The sequence below is a fragment of the Macrobrachium rosenbergii genome, chromosome 24 (genome assembly GCF_040412425.1).
Source record: "Macrobrachium rosenbergii isolate ZJJX-2024 chromosome 24, ASM4041242v1, whole genome shotgun sequence".
Lineage (NCBI taxonomy): Eukaryota > Metazoa > Arthropoda > Malacostraca > Decapoda > Palaemonidae > Macrobrachium > Macrobrachium rosenbergii.
This window is the reverse complement of record NC_089764.1, coordinates 19,637,002-19,650,937: the sequence shown is the minus strand read 5'-3', so window position 1 is coordinate 19,650,937 and position 13,936 is coordinate 19,637,002. Positions and strand designations below refer to the sequence as shown.

General features: G+C 38.0%; 1 protein-coding gene across 10 annotated transcripts in view; it reads left to right on the top strand.

Annotated features, from left to right (window-relative positions):
• Window positions 1-13,936, top strand: part of LOC136851902 (uncharacterized) — a 633,848-nt gene that overhangs the window by 601,705 nt on the left and 18,207 nt on the right. For all 10 annotated transcript variants that reach the window (XM_067126255.1, XM_067126250.1, XM_067126248.1 and 7 more), the window contains one exon: window positions 553-761. In XM_067126255.1, the coding sequence (XP_066982356.1) occupies window positions 553-761 (209 nt within the window). The remainder of the gene's footprint in view (window positions 1-552; window positions 762-13,936) is intronic.

Here is a 13,936-nt window from a genome sequence, read left to right as displayed (position 1 = left end):
CCAGCAAAAAAAAAAAAAGCTTAAATAAACGATCTTGTCTTATTTTTTCCATCTAATAGTTTTTTAATATAATTAACACATCTTGTTTTAATATTGCACTAACGTCCTGGAAAATTTCTTTTTCTAATCTTTTTGAATAAACAGTCTTAATTAAATGATATACAGGTATTAAATTAACCACTGTTGAAACTTTGTGATGCCCATTAAATACTCAGAACTTTGTTGCATGCCCACGCTCTTCTGCTGTGTGTGTCCGTGAGCTGTTGTGTTTGCATCGGTGTTACATAGTGTCTAGTCCTTTAGAATATAGATCGCATCCTGCACCCCAAAGAGAAAATTTTTTCAAAAATTGAAGTTCAACGACGTGATTTTTGTACAAGCCCGGAACTCAAAACGCTTCAATTTTTTTTATCATTTTTGCCTACGAGGAGTAGAACCTGCCATGGCTGAGCACACAACGCCTGAATGCTTACTGTAATTCCATGACATTTCCGCCACTTTCGTAGGATGTGACGCCCCAGGCATTCTCTAGATGGTGCATATCTCTTTCAGGTCTCCTACGCAGGCGGCTACTACGGCTACCCGGTGAGCCAGGGCTACCCGGCGTCAGATCGGCAGAGCAGGAGGATGCACTTGGTGGTCCCCCGGGGCAGCAGCGGCGGCGAGGAAGGCCTGGGGGTCCAGAGGGAAAAGGTGGATAGGAAGACTTCCCTTCCTAATGCATTAGACTCCCAAGGTGGCAGTGGCGAATTCAAGACCAGGTAATTCCCTCACTCCTCGGTGGTTTGTTTAATTTGGCTCTCTTCTCTGTCTGTCAGGCTCGGGACATTTCACGTTCACTTCACCGGGAACTGGATGTTGTCAGTTTCCAGCTTCTTCCAGTGTCTCTGTCTTTCCATGCTAGTACAATTAATAGCTAGTGTATCTTTGTCATATTCGTTTAGCTTGCGCTACACGACTTGCTTTCCTCTTTGTCATCAGCTTTTTCATATTTTATTTGGGTTTTTTGCTTTGGCCTTCTTCAACACTGTAAATATTTCTTTGATGATTCTTTGGATTCCTCTTATATCTTTGAGCCCATTTTCTTTTTAAACTCTTTAAGCTGGCAACCCTAAACATGTACTTTTTTTTACTCGATTACATCAGTCAATAATCCCTTGCATTTCTGGTCCATGTTCTCACAGAAAGTTTTATCAGTATCCTGACACTCAAATTTCAGCAACAACTGGGCGATGCTCAGCGACAGAGGAAACACTTAGGACCCTGGTTTCATGCCGTGTATTGTGTTCTGTGAAATAATAACACTACCTCATTACAGACACACTACTGAATATGGCTCTTCTACAGTTACTGTACTTGATTTTTTAATTTTTCCCCTGCCAGTACTAATGACACCTATGATATGTGAACGCTTATGTAAAACAATGTATAGATTCTTTGTAATAACTGTAATCTTCAATCTATATTAAAGATGTAAATTCACACATAATCCTATACATGCATTTTTGGAGAAATATTCTTCAGTTTCGTTGTATTGACACTTAATTTTTCACATGTATAGCCATGTATATTTTAATCCAAAGACAACATTAGCAAGATTCAAGGATTAAAAAGCTCAAATTCTGTGCATAAAAGGTGAATGCTGTATGTACTGTAGGTATCTGATTATAATTCGTGTCAAATTAGCCATACTGCATTTTGTTAACTTTCAGAATCGACATTTGAAATCCGTCGGTCAATCGATAAAAGGAAATTCATAGAATGATCACTGTAGATAGCGCTTAATGTTCCTGAATCAGACCTCGTCACTTCTTTCTGGTTCACTGGAGCTAATACTTCAAAGGCATTAAGCATCCCTCTAAAGTTGCTTAATGCATGAATCTTACGTGTGGTTACAGCTTTATAATCATATGTGCGATTTAGCCACAGAATTCGTGGTTGCCCACTGATTGGCTTCCACCGCAACCTTCAAGTAATTATGGGTATAATGACAATTGTTCTTGTTTCCGATGAGGCCATAGGTACAACTTGTCCATGAGTCAGCAGATCTCCCATGTGATCTGTTCCATAGTTTTAAATCTCTGTGGAAGCTGAACTGTAGGCAGTTTTTCGTCCTTTCGGAATTGGACTTAATTTGACAGAATTTTGCTATATTCAGAATATCCGCTAGACCATGTTTTCAAATGTTAGAAAAAAAAATTGAACCAGGATTAGATGCTGGAAATATTTAATCCCTACAAACCTGGACCACAAAGTATGCAAGTTAACATTTGTGCAATAGAATGAAAGGTTTACTTCTGCAGAATTGTTGTCAGTATATTTGTATAATTATGTATTTACTTATTTTTATAACTGGAAAGGGAACTAGTTTTCTCTTTAACCAGTCTTTACTAACCAGGCCGAATTAGTCCTCATGACTGGATTCTTTTCATCTAAATGCATTCTGGATTTTGCTTATCATATACAGTGAGGACTTAATTGATCTGATAGTAATAGGGATAGCAGCCCTGATAGGTTGCCTGTTCAAGATTTTCTGTGCCTGTTGCTCTTTTACCTAAGATATTAACTTCCAGTAACTAATTTCCTACTAGTCTGGCTGTTTCATTATTTCTTCCACTACTCCAGGATGAAAACCACATATAAAGTTACTGCATTTATCATTTCCAATTCTGCATCTGTAAAATTAACTACTTTAAGAGAGTAAACTAGATTCTTGACTACCTGGGTCGACATTTCTTAAAGTCATAAGAATTGCTTCATTTGATTTTTAATGAATTGAAAATGATTAGATACATTTGCTTTTTTAAAAGTAGTGGCGTGTTTTTATCTGGATGTCTGGCAGTGCGATTTTTTTCCACTTTTGTTAATGTCGTTGCCAATCGTATTGGAAAGTAATGAATTACGCCTTACATCATAGGTAAATATACCTTCTTCCTTATTGTTTACAACTCTTTCCCCGAGATTCCAATAAAGAAGTCGCCATTGTTAGAGATAGCGTTGTGTATATGATAGTCCAGGTGTGTGATTTTGTGAGGATTTCATTTGGATAGTGTATTACATATTATAAACTATTCCTTCGTCTGTTTTATGAATATAGTCTTGCCTACTACTATTCGTTGAAGTCTTTTTCGTCCTTAATGTATTGTTTCTTCAACATGAGTAACAGTTTCATACGAAAGATTCTAGTGCGTTAAAGTATCTGTTTATTCAAACAACACCTCATGTTTGAATATTGCCAGATACAGTTACCAACTTAGCGTCCTCCAGGTTACAACCCCATTATTTCGCGGTAGACCTCTCATTTTTTATTTACTTATTAATTTTTTTTTCGTGGGGGCCAGAATTCGAGGGGATGTTTTATTTTTCAATCCAAACAGTGCACATAATGAAGAAAGAGTAGGAACCTACTTGAGCAAAGATGACGTATTTTATTACTCCCATATTAATTGACGTTCCTGGAGCCTCGATGGCTCGGTCGGTAGAGCAGCAGACTCGGACTTCATAAGAAGTCTGTGTCGCGGGTTCAAATCCTCAGCCGGCCGGTCAGAGGGCGGACACTTTGCTATCCGTGTAGACACCCCGGGATTATGTATGTAATCAACGGATAGGTTTGCTGAAAGCAAATGGGTGTTACAGACTAATACACACAAACAAAGCCACTCCAACATCTTCTAAAAACATAACAGACGCCTTACACGTCTCGAACTGTCAGCCTAAACCGCTCACGTCTCTTTGCTGCTGGGAGAAAGGGAGCTGGGGATTTGGCACGACACATATACACATGTGCTACCGGGGTCTAAGCGATGTCAGGCAAGGCAGCCGATCGAGGCTACGGCCTACCCCAACGCCAAATCAAAGTCCTTCAAAAAGAAGGCATCGTGCTTAGCCCATATGAAAAATGGGAAGAAGCACGTTAAACGAAGAAGATTAAATGACGTTCCTAGAGAGCCTTCGTTAGCAATTTACCTCAGCACAAGAACTGCGGCCACAGCTTGACTAAATAAAGAAAAATTGATTCTAGGAAAGTGATAATTTCAATCATCAAAATAATGGTTGAAACTGAATTATGAATCTTACAAAGATAATGAAGCGTAGATGAAGTGAGTGAGGTGGACCCGAGAGTTTAGACAATGCAAATGAAAGTTACACTCCGCCATAAACATCAGACAGAAATATTAAGCCAAGCACAGCTCAGTGTTCATAAAAATAATACACGCAAATAGCCCAAACTTGACCAAAGCATGAAGCACATTCAATAAAGTTCATATATACTGAAAAATCCTAAGAACTCAAAGATGTTATTTATAATAGTAAAAAAATCTTCTAAATAATATGGTAACCACATACCAAATTTGACTGGGGTCTTCGCAATGTGTCTAAATGACTGATTTTATCTATACCCTCAGCACTGTTATGTAAAGCGGAATCATTAAAGATAAAATCATTTTTCTTTAATTTTATCAGAATTCTCTGGTAATTGTACATATAGTTTTACAAAACTCAGTATCGTGTAATCTTTGAATAGGTCTCACCGTGAGACAAATTTGTAGCTCCAAGTAGAATGATCCTTACGTATTTCCAAGGATTATCAAGTTGCTGCTGGCATACCACTCTTATATTGAAATTTTCATTAGAAACACAGCCTTGTCTGTCTTCTAGTACATGTTGGAAACCGGCAGTGCATACTTTCTTGAACTGAAAGGGAATCTAGGGATTATAAGCATCAGGACCTTCACCCTGAAATGCTGAAGGTCTAGAACTGATAAAAGCCTGAGTTTAATGAAGAGATGTTTCAAGTTCACTAACTACAAAACAGCTTGCGTGACAGCAGGTCTGACAAACCATACCGTGTGTCCTCAGTAACCCCCGGAGAAAGCTGTTATTTGTTTTATTACTGAGAAGTGTGAGTAAATTATGGAATGATATTCCTTGTCTTGCACTTTAATCGTTGGAACATTCAGAAGTCCAGTTTTTTAACATTTAATAAGTGCTCACGAGTCTAATTTTATACTTTAATTGCTTTAGATTATTTGTTTTGCCTTGTAATTGTCTTTTGTACAGTTTATTCGTTTTTTCTTGGCTGCTTTCCTTATTAGAACACTTGGAGTGGACGCATTCTGCTCTTCTTATTGCCGGCTTCTTGGCTAAATAATAATAATAATAATAATAATAATAATAATAATAATAATAATAATAATAATAATAATAAATAGTACAGAAAAATATGTCTGAATCGTATTAGCTACCCTAATGAATGTCTTGGCATTATCATAGTAAAACATAGAAGGAAGCCCCAGCCGTGCAGTAATCCGCCAAATAGCCAGTTAATAATAAACTATGGACATTCTTTCGTTAAGTTCAAAGCACTGGTGAACAACAAAAGTGCACTTTCTTGGAAGGTAAATCAGTACAATCAAGTGACCATCAAAGTCTAAAACACTGATAGCAAAGGGATGGGAGCTGCTTGCAGGTCATAGAGTCATGTCTACATCATACAGCATATTCCCTGTCACCTACTTTGGTTAGACATCTGAGTCCCAGAATCCAATGAGACCTTTTGAAAGCTAATACCATCATATTTACACTAGCTTTGAAAGGATTATTGTTTATCCTCATAATTTATTTCAGCTGTACTGCATGACCCTTGCTTGTAAGAGAGCCCTATAGTCCAAAACAGATTCCAACCAGAGCAATGAGGAGCATTCAGGAAAAGACTCACCATCAGTCAGTGCATATTGTCCTAGAGTAATCTGGACAGAATGAGATTGCCTTTTTAAATCATAAGAAAACCTTATAAACCTGCCAACAACCATGTCCTTATCAACACTAGCGACCAACTGGAAACATCTGAGAGCCCTTTTGTTGAAGGCAGTTGAATAAGCCAGACTGCCATGGTGGACTATCGTTCGAGAACGAGGTCAGTAGGATCATTTTGCTTAGGTAGTGGCACTTTGATCTGCAGAAAGTACCAAAACCTATTAACATGCTTGAAACAATTAAAATGCAGGATCTTTACTACCTTGATGGAAGCTAAATACATGAACTTTGACACCAGAAGGAGTCCTCGACTTTGTACTCAGAAATAACAGCAAGGAATTTTCCAGATCTTAAATATATGTAGACTATTAATCCAGATTACCATACATGTTGAAACAGAAGGCGTCCAATAACCTGTCAGTAAGAATGAGCACAACATTAGTAGACACCACCTCACACTGAAAACTTACATCATATTCACAAATGACAAACAATGACACTGAATGCCACTGAATATAAAAAAATCTTGGACGTATCATTTTCACCTGTTGACACAAAAATTCTGATTAAAACTAACGATCACGGCCATCCTATTGGAGCTCCACTTTGATAAGAACTTACCAGCTTGACGCAAGATAGTACAAACCTCATTAAATTATGTACACCTCTCATGAACATCATTTGCTGAAGACAACCACTGATTAGGACGAAATTGAAGATGATGCTTAATAGGGACATTTTGCTGTTATTTCCTTAGGAACAGGAACAAACCCTATAATCTTCACAGCCTCAGCACTTTTAGAAAGCAGTGCACATCCTGGTCCTTCCTCCTAATAGAAATTTCAAGATAGTTCTGGCAGTCAGGGCTAAATACAACATGAGAAGAGCATCAGAACCACCAGAAGAGTCAGAAGAACCAGTCAAGAACAGATGATTCAAGAATCATCCTTTATAGGCTGCAACCAGGGTAGCATAGACACATAACCTTAGAGGAAGTGCTACATATGTACACAACAGGCTGATGATATATGTAGAATTAGGGGAAAGTATAATCAACTCTGGATAAGGAAACTTCTCTACAGTACCATCCTGCTGTCAGTTCTTGTCAGTATGGGATCCTTGTCAGGTTTACAACTTATGTGTTCTGATGTATTTAAAGCAGATTTTCCCATTTTCCTAAAATGTTCATGGTAAGGCTCTGCATATACTAAAGTCTTTGCAAAATGGGCTCAGAAATACTGCTTATACAGGTTAGTAGATGAACATTTCTAACAATTCCTCCATAAACCTAGTAACACCTATAAACTTCACATAAGTATCAGTCCCTATAAAACACCAGCTGTGTAATTATCAGATAGATGAAAGGAAGAAAAGATGAACAAAGCATTCGGGAAAAACCAGGGAAGAATAATAGCATGAAGAATTCGGAATTTCTTCATTAAATAAAGAAACCCCAGTACCCTCACAAAATGCAGAAAATTAAATGTACTGGGAGAAGACCAATTAATTTGATATTTCTTGTATATTGTAAAACAAGAGATGTATATCACTGGTCACAGGTGGCACCAATAACAATAGTAGCTCCATTACAAACACCTAAAACATTATCATTATTCAGAAAATGAAACCTATGTATAGGAACAAGCCCACAGGGGCCATTAACTTGGAATTCAAGCTTCCAAAGAATATGGTGTTCATTAGGTGGTAAGAGGAGGCAAATGGAAATACAGAAGGAAGAGATATCTCTTATTAAAAAAAAAAAAAATAAATATAAAAATATATATATAGTAATAATAAATAAACAAAAATGTATTAAAATGCAAGGAGAATAGTATCAAGGTAGTAATACATTGCATCTTTGCTTGAACGACTGAAGTTCCAATTGCACGACATCCTCTGTGAGGCTGTTTCACAGTCCAATGGTGTGAGGAATAAAGGACCTCTGGAACTAAGAAGTTCGACAGTGAGGCACATTTACTGCATATTGGTGCTGCTGTTCAGCGAATCAGGTTGCTCTCGGCAGGTAAAGGGGATCAGGGATCAGTTGTGAGTGTGAAAGATCTCTTTTAAAATACAACTCAAGAAAAAGTGACAAACATCTGTCGACGGCCCAAGTCATAACTGGTACTGTTAGGAAAAAACCTACCACCACAAACCATTCTATCTAAAAGAGATAAATCTGTGGCAACAGCAGGCATCCACACCGGAGAACAGTATTCCAGTAAGGAAGCACAAACAACCTAAAATAGGTTGCATTGATTTTATCACTATTATAAATATGTAAGGCCTTACAAACAATACGTGACTTTCATGTGGCATTTGCTGAAACTTTCAGTAGATGTTTCTCAGAAGTAAGATGTGAGTCAGAAGGTACACCCAAAGTAGTTAAAGCTTCAGACTCATTCAACAAAGTTCCATCCACCCAAAGGGGAGGATCAACAGAGTTTTCGTTTAACTGGAGTTCAGCCTCATACCCCACTGACTACACCATTCCCTGATCTGATCCATGTCCCGATTGTAGCTGAGGGTAACCTCATTTCTCATAAGTGGACTTTACTACACCCTCAAGTGTTGCATCATCGGCATACTGAACAATCTTATTTTCCAGGCCAATAACCTTATCATTTGAATACACTAAAAATAACAGTGGACCAAGAACACTACCCTGTGGAACTCCAAACACAAAAGGTCTTGGTTCACTGAAAGTCCTGTCCACAGCAACTTGCTGCTGTCTACCTGCAAAGAAATCATGTAGTAGTCCTAAAAAATATCCACCCACTCTACGATTCTGAAGTTAATAAATAAATGCCTTGTGATTTACCAAATCAAAAGCAGCACTAAAATCTATTTGAATAAATCTGCACTCAAAACCCTTATCAAAGTTCTCTTGCAAATGGCATGTCAAGTCTAAAAGAGCATCGCAGGCACCTAACTGCTTCCTATATGCACATTGACTGTCAGTTAACAATCCTTTAGATTCCACATACTTATATAGTGGCTTAAAATTAAGTTTTTCAGCAACTTTGGAGAGCACAGGGAGAATAGAGATTGGCCTGTAGTTACTGCAGTCTGCAGATATGCCACTCTTTGGAACAGGCACTGTATTAATAAGCTTGCGCTCATCTGCAAAGCTATTACGTCAACATAAAAATCTTTAGAATCTTCTAATCTTGGGAGACAACACACTAGGAACTTTTTAAAACACAAAGGGAAGAAACAATCAGGATCTTCTCCACACCAGCTATCAAGATTATCCAGAATTTTCTTAACATCCCTGGAGCAAGATGCAAATTTTGTAAGAAGGGGTTCAGGAAGACAAGTATTAGGGAGAGGGATATCCTCAGCTGATTACTTAGCTTCAAATGCTTGATGAAACAGTTCAGCCTTCTTCCTAGGGCCAGTAACCAATCTTCCAACATCTGTTAGTAGTGGTGGAATGGAAGACGAGCCAGATCCAAAGATAGATAATGCCAGTTTGGTCCACCACAGATGAGTCTGAGTAATTCCTTAAATTTCTTCCTCAAGGAATTATTGTAATTTCTCTCGGCTGTATGGTAAGTTCTGTTCACAGCATGGTGAGACTCAGCAAAAATGGTGGAATTTTCATTTGAACGATTTCGTCTCCATGCTTTCAATTTGGTCTGTTTGTTATGGTAGGGTCGTCTACATGTATCATCAAACCATGGCTGGTCATTTGTCCTAAATTTGGTGACCTTTCTAGGGACATATCTTGTAGAAATAGCCATCAGCATTTCATTTGACTTGATCTTGGAATCAGGAACTAATATAGCATCTGAAATATTAGGTGCCTGACAAGCTTCAATAATGCAATTTCAGCCAGATAATTTTTCCAACGGCGCCACTAGGAATATACTGATTGACAAATATGTCCATCTCAACAGCACAATGATAAGAAGTGCCCACATATTCAAAGACCTTGGACTTCACAATAGCTGGAACATCTGTGAATATGAGATCTAATCTATTACCAGAAATGTACGTGGGTTCCTCAATTAGCTGGACAAAATCGCATGATACACAGAACTCAAGAGCAGACCAGCCATGTTGATCTGTGGAATTTGAATTTAGCCATTCACTGTGCTTTGCATTAGTCTCCATAAATAACGAATGAATCTTTTGAATCCTGTGACAGCCATATTAACCCTTTCCAAAGGACAACCATATATAGAATCGTCGGTATTTGGATTGAAGTAAAGAGTAAATACGTAAACTTTGGAGAACTTTCTGAAAATTTTAAGACAAAGAACTTCACGGCAACTACACTCCAAATTTTTCTGACGATAAATAGGTCTTCCGGACTTAGTAAACACCTAAAGATGAGCTCGGTAACCACAGGTTTTAGCACAGTCTCTAGTTGAATCTTGGATCGCATCAATACATTCCTTCTGCCGTTTCAGTTGGGACATACACCCCTACATTCTCTTGATAAAAAAAGTGAATTATTCAGGAACTGAAAGCATAACAACTGATCTGACTGCTTTGTTATGCATGATCATTGAAGATATGAACATCCTTTCAGTTTTCTACCATTTGCAGCTTTGTGCCATCACTTTGAGAGAATGGGAAGGACTATCATTGACCAGGGGAAGAAGAGCTTCTTTCAGTTTTGCCCCTCCTTGTTGTTGCTAGCCCTCTGTGACTAATTTTTAAAAAATATTTTGCACTCTCCCCTTTTTTGAGTATTGCATTACCAGAATTGTATTAACAATGGACTTGACTCCTTACTTGCTAATAAACGTTAGAGAGGCTTGTACGTGGAAATGGATGCAATCTTTCACCTCAAAATGTTTTTTCCTTTATGGCCAGAGCTGTGCAGTAATTAAAACCAGTCCGAGGCAAACATTAGATAGCTAGATAGCATTCAAGGCCCTTAGCAGAGATTGCATATTGAGGCTACAAACCTGTCCCAAAAAAAACAGCCACTCAAGTAAGAGTCCTGCTGAACTAATATAGTTGAAGGTTGAGTAGTTGAACATTGTACTTAAGCAGTTGAAGGTTGAGCTGTTGAGCATTGAACAAGCCACGTCTTAGAGTTTCATTAGCCAAAGGCCTTCTCTCACTTTCAGCACTACAATCACTTTTAGCACATACCATGTCCATTATTTTTTTTCGAAAGTTTTGAGAATTTACAATTACAAGGTAATAAACCAGTCATGCAAAATTTAGATTTGTGCTTGATAACTGAAAAGCTTATTGAATCGGCAAGTCTTTTGATTTGTTGAAATTTAACTTCAGGCTGTCTGGAAAAGCCTTAAGATGTTATACACTTGTTTGAAATATATACAGGGTATAACACGAGTTTTTGATAATAGTTTGGGAAATGAAGGAAAAAGTAATTTTGAGCATAAAATGTTTTATTTAGATATGCATTTTAAGGCTTTGTTTGTCGGTGAGGGGGAATTTTAAAATAACTGTTTTTCATTAGCTCTGCTACAGTCTGACGGAGGTTGGAAACGGGAGGTCGGAGTAGCCTGAGATGTTGTGGGGCGGGGGGAGAGGTGAATGAGGTCAGTGGATTGCTGGTCTTTTATTTGTGATTCTTTCTCTTGCAAGTAATCTAGTTTTAATGATTAGCTTCCAGCGGTACTGTATCGCTTCTTGCATCAAGTAAGTAGTGTAAATGTTGCTAGGCAACTTATATTTGTGCTCTTTGAATTCTAGCGTGCTCTGTCCTGCCGCCTTGTCACAGAATTGTTGAATCAGGAGTCATGACTAGGCCTAGGCCTATAACTGGTGTCTGATGACTACTTTTGATGGAGAGGAAGAGATTTCTAAAAATATATTTTAAATCTATGATGGGTGTTTAATGAATACACCTACCTTGATGGAAGGGAAATTCAACTAGGCATAATTTTCTTTTTCTTTTTTATTGTGTCCAATGAATACCACTGCTAGGGAGGGAGAGGGTTTTAATAATGAATACATTTTTTTTTCAATATCCAAATGATACAATTGATTGGGGGGTATTTTATTCACATCTCCATCCTCCTTCTCTAACACCCATCCTCTCCGCCCAAAATATACCTCACTATACGCTGACATCCCGTACACCATTTACTCGCCCTACAACAGTGCTAAAAACGGTTATTTTAAAATTCCCCTCACCAACATACGAAGCCTTAAAATGCGTGTCTTTCTGCTCAAAATTATTTTTCCTTTCATTTCCCAAAATATATGCATAATACTCGAGTTACACCCTGTATACTGTATACATACATACATACATACATACATACATACATATATATATGTGTGTGTGTACGTGTGTGTTTGTATATTATATATATACATATATATATTTATTTATTTAAATAATAATAATATAATAATCTATTTATTTATTGTATGAGACTGCTTATTAGTCATCTCTGGACAGTCTCTGCCAAGGGATGGGGCGGGGGTGGCAGAAATGGTATGGGGATGATAATTCAAAGATTTTATTTACATTCTCTAGTTCAGAATAACTAGTGCTATAAAAGTAACGAATGTACTTCAAATAAGGCAGCATGAACGAAGCGACCCAAACTAAACGCATAATCAGAATAGAGAACTTTATCTTCAAAAGCAAGCTTACAACCTCTGGTTGAAATTATCTAAGAAAAAAATTATAAAGAAAATGTTATAAGAATCCAGTTGAACATAATGTTGAAATGAACTTGTAGAGGAATTAAAAATATCAAGCTTTGTATTGTAAACATCAGCCCTCCCAAAAAATGGCATGTCAGAAGTAGCTCCGATACAGCAAAGTAATTTAAATAAACATGAAAGAATTGAGCACGAGATTAGAGATTACTATAAATCCCACACCCATTATATATATGGAGTGATAGGTGAGTGGATAAACAATGGAAAACTGAACGAATAAGACGACGCCATATCACTAAGCCTAAGCTCACGCTCTGCAGGTACTATTTTCTTTTATTTACCCACCGGAAGACTTCTGGGGCCTGTGATTTCCGTGAGAAAGTAAGTAGTATAGTCTAGGTCTCAAGCAGCGTCGGTAGTTTTTCCTCTCAAACGCAACATTTATGTTATGTACGGTGAATGATCTGCTGGACATGGTAGCTGGTACCTTCAGCTTCTATATATCTAAGATTTAGATTATCTGCAAAGAAACTTAAAAGTCCTTTAGGTCCATGTGGCCTAACCTCAAGATGACGGCTAGTTGTTCTTCAACTTGCTTGCATATTCCTTACTTTCCGACTTGAACACAAACATTGTTAGTTCAGGGATTTTACAAGCAATCTCGGTTATGGAAACTGGTGACGTAGAGACTCATCAGATTGTTTACGTCAGTATGAGAACTGTAACCACGATTTCACTACGGAGACAACAAGACTATGCTAACGAAGAGAAATCCCCTTTGGTCAAACAAGAATTCTTGGGGTAGTGGCCGCCTTTTTCTACAAAACCTATCGGACAAAGGAGGGAAAACGAAAGCGTTTCGTTCATCACAAGTATTTGTAAAGCATTACAGTACATTGGCTGATGTAAACGTAGTTACCGAGATGGAAAACATAAATAGTAAAAAGAAAGGACGTGCCGAACGCACTCGTCGGGAAACAAGAAGAATAAAGGTAATTAGCCTTTATTTGGGAAGGCGTGAACTAAATGCAACTGACACTGATGAAAAGTCTCTTTCTCACTTGTACATATTACTTTTAGATATTCCTTTGCCATTATAGAAGCACACGTATTCGTTAAATGGACGAAGTTCAGAGCTCCCTATCAGGTCTCTTGAACGCTATACAGTGGCACGAAGGACGCCTAACATGTTATATAAGATTTTACATAATGCTGGTAGTTTGCAGAACGACGGGATCAGGCCTTTCCGATGTTTAGTGTTCTTTTTTTTTTGGGGGGGGGGAGTTCCAAGGGGGGGCCTTCCCGGCCAGGTCAGGGCACGGCGCCTTAATTAAGTGAGCTTGGGAAAGGAAGGTCTGGTTAGGTCAGGACATGGCATCCTAGGAAAAGTTAGCTTTGCTTTCGTCTGCGGAACTTGTTCCCGTCGTTCTACACTCGCCTCCATAATCCGTATATATTTTTTTAGGAATGTCCTTATTAGTGATGATGCAGCAAAGAACGTTAGGTAATTTACCAAGGCTATGACAAAGTCAATAGTGCAGATTGTTATATTATAGTTATAGTTTCAAAACCG